The following is a 14,449-nucleotide window of genomic DNA, read 5'->3' as shown; positions in this document are numbered from 1 at the left end:
CTAAAGTCACACTGAAAGTCCTTATATACAATAGACTTGGTAGGTTTCTAAACTCATGACATTGACTTAAATTAAAACACATTAGAAAATTGAATCTACAATCAAAGCGTTGTCAAAAATCCTCTTTCAATTGTCCGAAAAGTGATTGAAAGTCTGTCGAAATCTTAAGTGCAATTGATTGAGAGTTGATTAAAAGATAGTCGAAATATACCAGATTATCTTCTTTGAGCTACATCTTAACATGTCTGATCTTGGATGGTTGAATGACAGTTACAAACTCATCAAATATTGTGATGAAAATTTTCAACACGTGAATAAGCTTGAACTTATTCAATAAGAAAATCAACCAAGAAACATATAATGTAGTTTAGCAATAACCTAAAGTTTAGTTTATGTTCAAAATAAAATTAAACAAACAAATTTTAAGCTTTTTAATATTCAACTCGGCTTGATTATACCCCTACCACAAGGCTCTTGCCGAGCAAAATGGTTAAGAAGTCATCTGACTCCAAGTAAGCTTATGCATTATGATATTTAGGGGGGAAACAAAAAAAGTCTAATAGTAAATGGATAATGAAAGAGTAAAAAAAAAAACAGTGTCTAACGCATCAAATAACATACAAACTAAATGAAATGAGTTGATTAAAATTGATTCAAAACCAAATTAAACTAATTTTTAAGATGTAAAACACATTCTAATTAATGTATCAAATTTGATTGTAATTTTCATTTTTTTTACATTCAAGCCATGGAAATAAAATCATCACTTCGTCACTGATTTAGTCGCTCTTAGTTGGATACTTGGATCCAACGCATCTATGTTACAGTTTAATTGGCTTAGATAACAAGCACATGGAATAACCAGTTTGGATGCTCCAAGTACAAGCATATTGTGCCCAGTAGGCCTTCTAGGATTTTATCACGAGCAATGCTGGTGCCACAACTTGTGGCATAATTTGTGCCACAACTTGTTCATATGGCGAGTTGTGGTTGGTGGAAGGGTGATGGTGGAGCAAGTTGTGTTACAAGTTGTGGCACCAGCTTAATTCTTTCATCACGGACACGCCAATACACTGCAGCTGATTGAGGCTTACTTTTTTTTTGGGAGGGGCGGATCAAAAGGGCAGCCTATTTTGCTAATTTTAGGGGCCGTTTGGTATAGGAGTTTAAACATATATTTTCAGTTTTTAAACAATATTACACGTATTTCTACATACTTTTTTACTCACGTATTTCCAAAAAATATAAACAACATTACTAAAATAACGTTAGCAAATAGCTTTATTGTTCCACCTAAAACTACTTTATTTATTTCATATTTTTACTTTACAAGCCACATAACATTTAGTAGTTTTATTTTAACTTCCAACACAATAAAATAATATATCCATTATAATAAACAACCATCACAATTACCGCAATCGCTACTGTGGGGCCCGAAGTCTGAGGTCCTAGCCCACTTTACATTCAGGGCCCAAAGCCCAGGCCGAGGAGCCCTATTGCCGAGGACGATCTCACGCTCAACACCTCACAAAACGCCTGAAGAAAATGACAGACTCAGTACAAAGGTAGGACAAGGGAGAAAGCTGCCAACACCGCAGTATGGAGCCCCGCATCTGACAGGCCCATACTCCAGACCATGCTATTTAACCTTTCCCAACCACCCCCAACCACTGGGATGTATGGATTGATAGGACGAGTCTACACCTCAAAAAATGAAAGCTTACACGTGGACATGGGAGAAGAAGAAAAGGCGAGTATAAAAGGGAAAGAAAGCCAAGGGAGAGGGAGGAGGATAAAAAATCCTACAAAAAGAAAAAGGGGAAGAATGTGATACTCCTTGGACTAAGTCCGAGGACTCAAACCCTTTAAGCTACATCGATGTAAGGCTTAGCTATTCAGGCCAAACCTACCTCCGTATGAGCTTCCATAAAAATCATGACCAGACCGCTGCCCAGCGACCAAGGGCAAGCCTTTTAAGCCCACTCTCTACAAATTATATTGTTCGGGCCCATTACATACGAACCCAATGTCATCCTTGGATCGTTAAAAATCATGTCCCTACAGCTGCCATTGCCACCGCCGCCGCTACCGCCATTGCTGCTGCAACTGTTTTTTCCAATGCTGCTGCAACTGTTGCTGCCACTTCTGCAATAGATACACCAACTGTTCCTCTTGCTTCTGCAATTGTTTCTTTTGCTCCCGCACCTATTTCTGCTGCTGCCACAACGACGTTGGCTGCGGCGACAACGGTGGCTACGGCAGCAACAGCAGCCACCGTTGCTGCTGCTACTGCCGCAACTCTTCCTGCCACCGCTCTAACCCTTCCTGCCACAGCTGCGACTGGTCCTGCAACAGTTTCTTTTAGTTCTGCAACTGTGTCTTTTGTTTCTGCAACTTTTTCTTTTGGTCCTGCAACAGTTTCTTTTGTTTCTGCAACAGTTTCTTTTGGTCCTGCAACAGTTTCTTTTGTTTCTGCAACTTTTTCTTTTGGTCCTGCAACAGTTTCTTTTGTTTCTCCAACTTTTTCTTTGGTCCTTCTGGTCCTGCAACAGTTTCTTTTGTTTTGGCAACTTTTTCTCTTGGTCCTGCAACAGTTTCTTTTGGTCTTGCAACTTTTTCTTTTGGTCCTGCAACAGTTTCTTTTGGTCCTGCAACAGTTTTTTTTGGTCCTGCAACTTTTTCATTTGGTCCTGCAACAGTTTCTTTTGGTCCTCCAACTTTTTCTTTTGATGCCACAACTGTTGCTGTTGCGGTAGCAACGGTAATTGCCCCGGCATGATAGCAAATAATCACCTAATATAACAATAATATTTTTTTAACCCCAAATTATATATACAATTTTTTTTTGACTAAAACAATTTCTCATAAAGCCATGTGATAGTAAATAATTGTCTAGTATAACAATAATATATTTTTTTTAATCTCAAATTATATATATATATATATATATACACACACATATATACACAATTTTTTTTACTAGAACAATTTCTCATAAAGCCACATGATAGCTAATAATTAACAATAATATTTTTTTATCCCTAAATTATATATACAATTTTTTTTTACTAAAACAATTTCTCATAAAGCCACATGATAGCAAATATCCGTCTAGTCGAACAATAATATTTTTTAATCCCAAATTATATATATACAAAATTTTTTATTATTTAAACAATTTCTCAATCGCCATGATATCAAATAATCATCTACTGTAATAATAATATTTTTTTAACCCCAAATTATATATATACAAATTTTTTTTTACTAAAACAATTCCCAACTGACATGAAAAATTTATCATTCCAATTACCCAAATCAAAAATCCTAAGCATTAAATGATGGAGAAGACAGAGACAACTCACCTGTAAATCAACAAGCAAAGCTTTGAAGAAATTGGTTACTCAAACAGAGAAGAGAGGGCGAGATGGGTCAGACAGAAGAGAGGTGAGAGTTTGATGAATATGAGAGAGAGGTGAGAGTTTGATCTGAGAAAGTCAGTGACTGAAATCAAGTATAGGAAAAAAGAAATAGAAAAAAAAAGGAATGATATTTTAATGTGAAGTGGGAATAAAAAATTATTTTTGAGTTTATCTTTGCACTACCGTGCGTGCCCAGCTATATATGGCAAATAAAAGGCCCCTAAAAGAGATCTATATGTAGCAACTAAAACTGAGAAAAGGCCTGAGCCCAATCAAAACGCAGTTGGGTTTGAACACTAAAACCTCAATCCAATGCAACTATGAACTATACTGTTCAGTCTTCTCTGTCCCTAATTCCACAAACAAATGACAGACATCCTCAATATTTGAACTCTCATCGGCACTTGCTCCCCAACCACCTCAGTTCCTCTCCTCACCAAGTTTTTCTCTCTCTCTCTCTCGGAAAGTTTGTTTACTAGTATAAGTGTAAAACTGTAAATACAAAATAGTTATTTATTTGTTATATGAATAGCAACCCCATTGTAAATAAGCAGCGGAGAGAGAAGCCAAGCTTCGTGCTTTAAAAAAATTGCAGCATTTCAAAACTTGCTCTTCGTTTTTTTTTTTTTTTTTTTTCTTTTCCTCTTTTGTGATTTGATTTGATTGTTTTGTGGTCCGTTCCATTTTTATTTTTAAATATTTATGTGAAGACTTGTATAGAAAAACAGCCAGGCATCTAATAAATTGTCTCATTTTTAGAACTATAGTGCACAACCATATATGACAAATAAATAAATTCTTCATCAATTTTTTTTTAATGCTTTTATCAAAAAAGTTTAGCTTTTTGGTCATATCTTTATATATATATATATATATATATATATATATATATATATTAAAGAACTAAACGAAGCCTTTTAAAAAATAAACTAAATTTTAACTTTTTATCACACATTTTAGCATAAAAAATAAACTGATTTTTAGCTTTATGAAAATCTTTCATATTTTATTATTTTTAGCTTTTCACTTTCTGTCTAAGCTTTTTTTTTTTTTTTTTTTTTTTTAAATCATAATAAAACTAATTTTTAACTTTTAATTACACGTTTAATATAAAAACCACCATAAAACCTTTTTATTTATTTATTTATTTATTTTTATGACAGAGTAGTAATTGAGGCTGTGTTAAAACTTATGATGGAATCGCTTTTTCATAAAAGATCAAGGGATTTATGAGAGTAGGGAAATATATAGTACTCTCTCTCTTTTTCTTTTTTTTCTTTTTTTTCATTTTTTTTGCCTTGTATATAACTCATACTATGTATGTTTAGGAGTCAAAAGTCTCATATTTTGATCTTTGGTGGCGTCTAAAGGGATGTGTTGATAGTTGAGATCGACCCTTAGGAAAGGCTATGGGGTGGGTTTGACTTCCCTATACCAAAAGCAGAAAAAAGAAAAGAGAAAAGAATGCATGGAAATGCTACTATAAGGACTCAATTTGTAACGATCCCAAATTTATATTGGGTTCAAACGTTAAAGGCCCAAACAATAAATTTGTAGAGAGTGAGCTAAAAAGTTAGGCCTTGGTGAACAGACAGTCGTTAGTCATGGTGTTCAAAATGATCTCACGGAGGTGAACTGTGCTTATCCAAAAAGACTTTCTCTTCGGCACGGCCTGGGTGATTCTAGTTCTTGGCCCTGGTCCCCTCCCTTTTCTGGACTGCTTCCTCCTCCTTTTATACTAGCTTTTCCCCTCTCTTGAATGTCCATGTGTAGGTTCAGCTTTATAGGGCTGAAACTTGTCCCATCAGCCCATACCCAAAGTGGTTGGGGGTGGTTGTAGAAACTGAAAAGTATGGCTCTATCAGGCGCAGAGTACTTAATTGCAGTAATGGCAGTCTTTCCCTTGTTCTTTGCCGCCACACTGTTCAGGAGTCCTTTCCCCATTAATGCGGCCAGGACGTTTGTTGGCGCATTCAATGCGGAGGTGACAGCTTTTCCTTGAACCGCTCCTACACTGTACTCCCGTGCGCGTCCTACTGTACTCGCCCTTTCTCCTGGGAGCGCTTTGGGGGCTGCCTTTGATAGCGTGCTGTTCCTTCCTTCTAGGTTTTGGGACGCCGAGGACAGGATCGTCCTCGGCTATATCTCTAGGCCATTTGGACTTTCGTTGCATGTCCTCGGCAACGCCTCTCCTCGGCGCGGGTCTTGGGCCCTAATGTAAAGTGGGCCGGGATCACAAATTTTCTGGCCCTACAATAGCTCCTCAAAATCCTGCTGTCTGGCTCCTCGGACAGAGAGGAGGGTTTTGATGACGTCGGGCCTATGTCATGGCTTGCCAAGTATTTTCCTTCATCAATGCTGGAGCCTCTACGTTTGCCTAGGACACGCTCCCGGTTGTGAGACATTCTTTTAGTTTACCCACGCCGCGTTCCTGTCGTTTCGGTACACGAGGCGCGCCTCTAATTAGGTCTCTTTACGAGGCGATGCAAATCCAACGGCTGAAGACTGCTTTGGGAATTGAGCGGGACTTATCTCGTTTGTGGTTTTTCTTGGAGATTTGTACAGATTAAACGCCACTAGGCTTCCCCCCCCTCCCTATAAGAAGCACGGTGGGAGGTCATCCCCTTTATTTGCAGACCCTTTAAGCTTTTCAAATCCCTAACCCTCCAATTGTGCCCAAAGTCCCCATTACCGGTATGATTGAGCCTTAGGGGGTGAGATAGTCAAGGCCAGGATGAGGATGAAGCGACCACCCCATCTTCAGGAGCCTTGGGTATCTTCGAGATTCAAAATGGCCCGGTCAGAGCAAGGGAGACAAAGACTCAAGACATTTCTTCTCATCGATAAGGCAAGAAAGGAGCCTCTTCTTCCTTCAGCCAAAATCCGAAGCAGGTGGAGGTCGCATCAGATTTTTGGTGCGACAGCACTGAAATTTCCCATCGCCGGTACCATCCGTTCTCATTCGATTGCTGCTAATACGATACTGGCTCAATTGCTGTTAGAGCTGGTATGGGGATTTGGCATCTCTGCTTCTTCCTCTCTTCCATCACTGGTGCCATTCAGACTTGCTTAGTCGCTGTTAGAGCAAGGTTGTGGACCAGGTGCCTCCGCTTCTTCTTCTCTTCCATCACTGGTGCCCTCCAAACTTGCTTAGTCGCTGCTAGGGCAAAATTGAAGGATCTATCGTTCTTGTGTATCCCTCTTTTCTTTTTGTTTTTTTTTTTTTGTTTTTGTTTTTGTTTTTGTTTCTGTAGTTAGCTTCTGGTATAGACTTGTCTAAGCCCCTTTTTTGTACGCTGTACTACTTCTTTGTCTAATAAAAGATGACTTTGTCACATTTTGCGTATTCTTTCTTTTCTGCAATAATTATTTTGTGAATGGATGTGCTGGTGTCTTTTTCTTTCGAACAGTACTTAGGGTCGATGCCCTTGTTAGCAACGAGTTATCACTTTGAACTTATCAAAACTGACGGGCACAACAATGCCGACTTCAAGTAAGTTAACCGTATGAGACTAACCGGAATAACAGCTGAATGTTCAGTATTGCGTATGGGGTGATCACCCAAGGACGTGTAACCTAAAATGAACCGTCCGAGGGGGTCGCCGGGCACTAGGGTGCTTTGCCACGTTTCAGATGATATTCATAGCCTTAACTCGTTTTGGGCATCCAGTCCGAGGACCGAGGCATGACTGTACCGGGTCTAAACACTTGGTTGTGTTAGTTTCCTGAGAGCTGGGGGTCCGAGGACCACGCGGGACTTCCATTCTATCTAGGACTTAAGCCTTTCTTGATGTAGTTAGTTTCCCGTAGGTTTGAGTCTGAAGACCATGCAAAACCTTGATCTGTCCAACATTTATATTTTCTAGTGGCTAATTTCCCCATAGGTTTGAGTCCGAGGACCATGCAAGATCTTGGTTCTATCCAACACTTATATTTTCTAATGGCTAGTTTCCCCATAGGTTTGAGTCCGAGGGCCATGCAAGACCTAGGTTCTGTTTAGCACTTATATTTTCTTGAAGTAGCTGGCTTCCCCATAGGTTTGAGTCCGAGAACCATGCAAGACTTTGGTTCTGTCCAACACTTATATTTTCTAGTGGCTAGTTTCCCCATAGGTTTGAGTCTGAGGACCATGCAAGACCTTGGTTCTGTCTAACACTTATATTTTCTAGTGACTAGTTTCCCCATAAGTTTGAATCTGAGGACCATGCAAGACCTTGGTTCTATCTAACACTTATATTTTCTAGTGACTAGTTTCCCCATAGGTTTGAGTCCGAGGACCATGCAAGATCTTGGTTGAGAATTCGGTGAATCGAGCTACTGGACCCGTGAGGATTAGCCCCTTGGCAAATGTGTGGGGCATAGACTTGATGTTAGAAGCCCCTAGAACTGCCCGTGCTACTGGCACTTCGAAGTGTAACCCTGAATGGGAGCTAAGTTAGGGCAACAACCGCGTGCTGCTGGAAATGATGGAGAGGCTTTCTCATAGCTTGCACCACTGCCAAAATTATTTCTCTCGAGGGACCTTTGTTGACAGGGGCTCGATCCTATCATGACTAACCGCCGCCTGCGCCAACGCACCAGCCTTCCCACAGACGGCGCCTATTGTAAGGACTTAATTTGTAACGATCCCAAATTAGTATTGGGTTTGAACGTCAAAGGCCCAAACAATAAATTCGTAGAGAGTGGGCTAAAAGGCTAGGCCTTGGTAAACGGACAGCCGTTAGTCATGGTGTTCAAGATGATCGCACGGAGGTGAACTGTGCTTATCTAAGAAGACTTTCTCCTCGGCACGGCCTGGGTGGCTCTAGTTCTTGGCCCTGGTCCCCTCCCTTTTCTGGACTGCTTCCTTCTCCTTTTATACTAGCTTTTCCCCTCTCTCGAATGTCCACGTGTAGGTTCAGCTTTATAGGGCTGATACTTGTCCCATCAGCCCATACCCAAAGTGGTTGGGGGTGGTTGTAAAAGCTAAAAAGCATGGCTCTGTCAGGTGTAGAGTACTTAATTGCAGTAATGGCAGCCTTTCCCTTGTTCTTTGCCGCCGCAGTGTTCAGGGGTCCTTTCCCCATTAATGCGGCCAGTATGTTTGTTGGCATATTCAATGTGGAGGTGACAACTTTTCCTTGAACCGCTCCTACACTGTACCCTCGTGCGCGTCCTACTGTACTCGCCCTTTCTCCTGGGAGAACTTTGGGGGCTGCCTTTGATGGCGTGCCATTCCTTCCTTCTAGGTTTTGGGACACCGAGGAGAGGATCGTCCTTGGCTATATCTCTAGGCCATTTGGACTTTCGTTGCATGTTCTCGGCAACGCCTATCTTCGGCGCGGGCCTTGAGCCCTAATGTAAAGTGGACCGGGATCACAAATTCTCTGGCCCCATAGCTACATCTAGCTAATATGTGGTCTAATCAATATAAGTGCCATGTTGTTGCATTCAAAAAAAAAAAAAAAACTGCCATATTGTCACCCATAGCACATTGTTCCCAATTAGTATCTTTTTAGCTTCCAGCAATGTGTGTTGGTGATTAAATTATACGTGTTAATTGAGAGTTTTATGAAAATGTATTTAATACTTATTAAATGATTTTTTATGTATTTTATAAAATTAATTTTTTTTATAAATTATGTTTAGATATTATTTGTGTACGTAAATCAATTAATTATTGATATATATATATATATATATATTATAAATAGTATAAATTATAATTCATAATAAAATATTTATTAATATTTTATTATATGATATTTTATAAAATTAAATTTTGTATGGATATAAAAATAAAAAACCATCCTAGGAAAAACATAAAATGAATTATAATAAATTAGTATATGTAAACCAATAAATTATTGATTAGTATTTTTTTATAAAAATTAATTATGTACTACAAATCATAATTAAATAGTTATTAGGAGATTCAACTTCACTTCACAATTCCCACAGAGGAGGGTACTATGAGGTCTAAAATTTATCTATAAAACACAATTATTGTCATGAGATATCCTTTTTTAGAGGTGGTATTATGTGTATATGATACAATGTATTTACCTTCTTTCATAGGATGGATATTATACTTGTGGGATCTACCTCCATGTGAAAGAGTGGATACGTATTTTGAAAGTATAATATATTTTCTCCACCATTTGTGAGATTTACATGTGAAATGATAGATACATGTATCAAATACATGATATATTTTCTTAGGTGGTTTTGATATTATCATATTTATCTTTTGTTTAATTTTATGAGTCCAGTTAATGTATGCCCTAAGGGCACACAATAAGTTATCTATTTTTTAAAACATTTTCTTATAAATTAAAAAAATTGTTAATATTTTTTCTATTTCCGAAATTTTTTTCCCCAAAAATGATTAATGATTGTATATCCTTAAGATACACATTAACAAAATCTTAATTTTATTTAGTACTGGACAAATACATATATGCTTGGTTTTTCTTATCTTCTTGTCGGGATTGATTCGATTGCAATGGACATGAAGGATAAGAAACTAACGGTCATAGGAACCGTGGATCCCGTAAATATAGTGAGCAAACTGCGCAAATATTGGGCATCACCAAGTATGATCTCAGTTGGGCCAGCAGAAGAACCTAAGAAGAAAGAAGAGCCGAAGAAGGAGGAACCCAAGGCCGAGGAAGCAAAGAAAGAGGAACCCAAGAAGGAGGAAGCTAAGAAAGAAGAAGAGAAAAAAGAAGAACCCAAGAAGGAAGAAGAGAAGAAAGAGGAAAAGAAAGGAGAAGAGAAGAAAGAGGAAAAGAAAGAAGAAGAGAAAAAGAGAGAAGCACCTCCACCAGACCCTGTTTTAGAGCTTGTTAAGGCTTACAAAGCATATAATCCCCAACTCGCCGCATATAATCCCCACCTCGCCGCACATAATCCATTCCAAACCTCATATTACTACGTGCAACCAATGGAGGAGAATCCAAATGCTTGTGCTATTTTATAATTAATGGGCTACCAAAAACTGAGTGAAAAAAATTAAATCTTTTCTTTGTTGGTATAGGAGGCAAACACCCAAGATTGGTAGGAGCTCTTGTACATAAAGATGGTGATGCTTCATTGGTATGCTTAGAAATTAATAATGTGTAGAAATAAGTTTTGGAATTTGTTTTGAACACTATATAGTATCTATATTTTTGGCACGTAATGCTTTTTTTTGGAAAGTGTTACCTAGCTAAACTTTTTTCTCTTTTTTACCTTCCCCGTATGAAAAGCCTTTTATTTTCAAGGGCCATGCCTATGAGGACGATGCTGTGGGACAAGGCAGCTGACAAGGAACTGAGTAAGAGCACACTCACGGGTTTGAGATTGAGAGCTCTCTTTAAAATGTGTCAAGTTGTTTTTTTTTCACATCTCGTGTATTTCTGTGTTTTATGCTACTATATGAAATAAAAAGTGATGGTTCTCATAGATTTGTGGGTCTCATTGATCTGTCTCTGACGTATGAACTGATTGGCCATGGCCACATAGAGCAATTGGTCGGTGTTAATAGCAACCTTTTTCTCTTGGGTTCATGTGCGTGGCACCTGTTAGTTGGATACAAGTTTTTGCTTATGGAATTCTCTGCCGAAAGAATCGTGGTTTGTTTGATTGCCTTGAGCATTTCTTTCAAACCTTTCTGGCCACTTGCTTTCCAAGTGTGAGGGCCAGATCTCTCTCTCTCTCTCTCTCTCTCTCTCTCTTTTAAAGTCTTTGGTACATCATTAAACTGATATGTATCTTTTATTTATTTTTTACATGTTAATCAGGCCATTACAAGATCTATATATGTCAAATGCAATGTATGAATAGATTAAGCACCAATTTTATAGGAATGAGAATCATTAAAAAAAATTATGTATTTCATTTCTTTTGGTGATGCACGTGTATTGAGTAATCAGCTATGCAAGTAGACAAGCATCCAAGGAGGGTTCAAATCTCTTTTAAATGATTATTTGTTTAACCAAATAGTAAAATACAAACCTGTGCTTCTGTATTCCAGTTCCACATGAGGACCCTGGCTGTTATTTGCATACTTTATATATTAAACCACAAGTGCATGTGATAAAAGCAGGGGCGGCCCAACATAATTTGGGGCCTAAGGCGAAAATTTTATACGGGGTCTTTAATATGTAAATATTAATTAAAAAAAAATATTTTAATACTAATCAAAATTATTTAATACTAATCAAATTAAGGTTAATTTGATACATTAAATACATAAATAATACCAACTAGACTAATGTTAATTTCATATAGAGAATTGAATATCATAGTTGAATTATAAATATTAATAAAAATATATTATGATTGAAAAAGATACTTTATTTTGGATATAAGACGATGCATAGTTAAATAAAGTTGTAATCTAATTTTTAATTTTATATTTTGATTTTAAGAGAGAGAGAGATAGATATTATTTGGTGTATGGTTTTGTAGGATATTAATTTACAAAAATCAAAGTCTCAAACTCTTAAGGGAGATTAATCTATAATTGATGATTTAACACATTTGCAACATCTTTTTGAAATATTTTACGGTTTCAATTGAGTTAAGGTTCTATTGGTCTCGTATTTTGAGAGTCTTAATAGAAATGAAAAAGAAAAATGCGCTAATTAAAAACACTATAAAATGTTCAAAATATAATGTGATATTGTCTCTCATTAATAAACTTTATCAATTTAACTAATGAATGTTTATATCACTTTTTGTGATTAATAACATGGCAATTTGTAAGCCAATAGTAAAATTTGTATATTACAAATAAAAAAATGTTCAACCTTTAGAAAATATATATGATTGTATAAAAATTTGGGCCTTTAACTATGAAAAGTGAAGCCTTTTTTTCCTAAAGAATTTTTTTTTTTTTGGGTGGGGCCTTAGGCCTAGGCCTAATTTGCCTAGGCCTTGAGCCGGCCCTGGATAAAAGTAACCGAGCCGCATCATTTGTACTATATTGTATATATCTTATTCAACTTTGGTTGCAGTTATTATTATTATTATTATTATTTGCTTGGTAATTGCGGGAGATTGAACTCCCAAGCTCACAGTTTACAACGGAACTGGATGTCACTAGGCTACAAGGCCAAGTGACGGTTGTAGTTATTATTTTATGTAAACATTCTATGTGAAATTTCAGCAAAAATTGAAGCATTAAGGGATATTTCCACTTATCAGTAAGTTTCAAGAGGAAAAAAATGAACAGTACTTCAACTCAAAGAAAGCTATGAAGTCTCTAGAATCAAAGACAGGGTCTCTTTTTTTTTTTTTTGTGAAAAGCAAAGACAGTGTCTCTCCTTTTCAATGTCATATATCCTTAAATCATCTTTAAGCAACCTTAAGTGTCTCTCCTTTTCAATGTCTCTCCTTTTCAATGCCAACCTTAATCTCCAGCATTATCCATCCACGTCATGAAAGAGTCAGTAGAATTGACAAGATGACATGACAGAAACCAAAGGTGATTAGATGATGCTTACTCTTCAGCAAATTTAAAGATCAGTTATAGATACAAGTAAAACATAAACATTACTAGTTATAGATAATTACTGTGCAATTATATATGGATAATCACTTGTACAAGCTCACTTCAAACGATCTTAATTTGTTAGACAAAAATCTTTTATGAAGAAAAAGTCTTCTAGTGAAGCTTTCAAGTAACATACGTGCAAGCAAGAACCATGAGTGCTTTTACCTCCTATCGACCCTAGTACTACTACCTGTCGATACCAACATAAAGTTAATCTTATCCACTGTGGTAAAGGACAATCCAAAAGATTTTATTTATTTATTTTATTTATATATATATATATATATTTTTTTTTTTTTATCAGAGACAATCTGAAAGATGAAATATTCCACAGGACGGAAGCTAATAGGAAAAAAAACAGAAGTACCCTCAAAAAAGAAAAAAGAAAAAACAAAAACAAAAAGGAAAAAAGACAAAAAGTTTGTACCAAGGATTAGGCTTGTAAATCAAATAAATTGTTCATAAATAGTTCGCATTTAGTCAGGAAAACATTGTTGATGTTTATTTATTTAGAAAACGAGTTAAACCCAAGCCTAAATTTAGGTGTTGATTGATGGTTTGAATAAGTTCATCGGAATGAGCCATGGGAGATCATAACTCACAATGTATGTGTTTGAGTGGTATTACCAAAACCATTTTATGTCGACACAAAGCATATATATATATATATATATATATATACACACACACGTGTGTATGTGTTTGGCTTTCTTGGATTTCTTTGTTGGAAAGAGTTCAAGACGCAACGGGCATGCAATTTTAGTCTTTCACATCAAGTTTAAATAATTTTGGAATTCTTGTGACGTACTAGTTGTGATAAGATCAAAAGAGATTTCAATTTTGGTTATATTTAGGGTTTGGATTTTATGAAAACTTTTGTGCTACGTACCTTCATGATATCCACATTTCTTAGTAAAAATATCTACTTGACACCTCTCATGCATTTAAAGTCTAAGGTGAATCACACAAATCTATCTTCCATGTATGATTATATTTTTCTATATTTCTATTTGGATTTCGTATAAACCCACTATTATTGACTACTCTTTGCTATCTCAATGGTAAACTTGACTATTAAATGAGTATAAAGAAAGAAAAAAAAAATGCTTCATGAAGAAGTTCATGAACATGAGGCTTAATTAAAGTGTGTGCGTGTGTGCACATGTATATAACATTTTATTGTATTCTTATATGCAATTATGTATACATATATTAAAAGATACTTATATATATATAGACTTGAGATTTAATTTTATAATTTTGTAAATAAATTCATAAGGTAATTTTTTTAATAATATATATAAAGAGTCTATTTAGTAATAAAAATTATATATAATGGTTCGTGAATATTGCTTTTATAAGTTTATAAAGGAAAATTTAGTTTATCTAATTAATTTAAATAACATAACTTAAACTATAGTCTTACTTAATGAAAGCTCAATTAGTGTGAAAACACTAATGCTTGTTTAGACCCCCAATTTTAAATTACGGTTTAATTGCTTTT

At 36.2% G+C, this 14,449-nt stretch overlaps 1 protein-coding gene across 1 annotated transcript; it reads left to right on the top strand.

Moving 5' to 3' along the window:
* Positions 1-9,866: 9,866 nt before the first annotated feature.
* LOC126721489 (heavy metal-associated isoprenylated plant protein 39-like) lies at positions 9,867-10,850 on the top strand. Its single transcript, XM_050424526.1, has 2 exons — positions 9,867-10,463; positions 10,655-10,850. The coding sequence occupies exon 1, from the start codon at positions 9,910-9,912 to the stop codon at positions 10,384-10,386; it is 477 nt and encodes a 158-aa protein (XP_050280483.1). The 5' UTR covers positions 9,867-9,909; the 3' UTR covers positions 10,387-10,463; positions 10,655-10,850.
* Positions 10,851-14,449: the final 3,599 nt, after the last annotated feature.

This window comes from Quercus robur, chromosome 4, assembly GCF_932294415.1.
Source record: "Quercus robur chromosome 4, dhQueRobu3.1, whole genome shotgun sequence".
Lineage (NCBI taxonomy): Eukaryota > Viridiplantae > Streptophyta > Magnoliopsida > Fagales > Fagaceae > Quercus > Quercus robur.
Note: the sequence above shows the minus strand (reverse complement) of the source record. Positions and strands in the feature narration are given on the sequence as shown.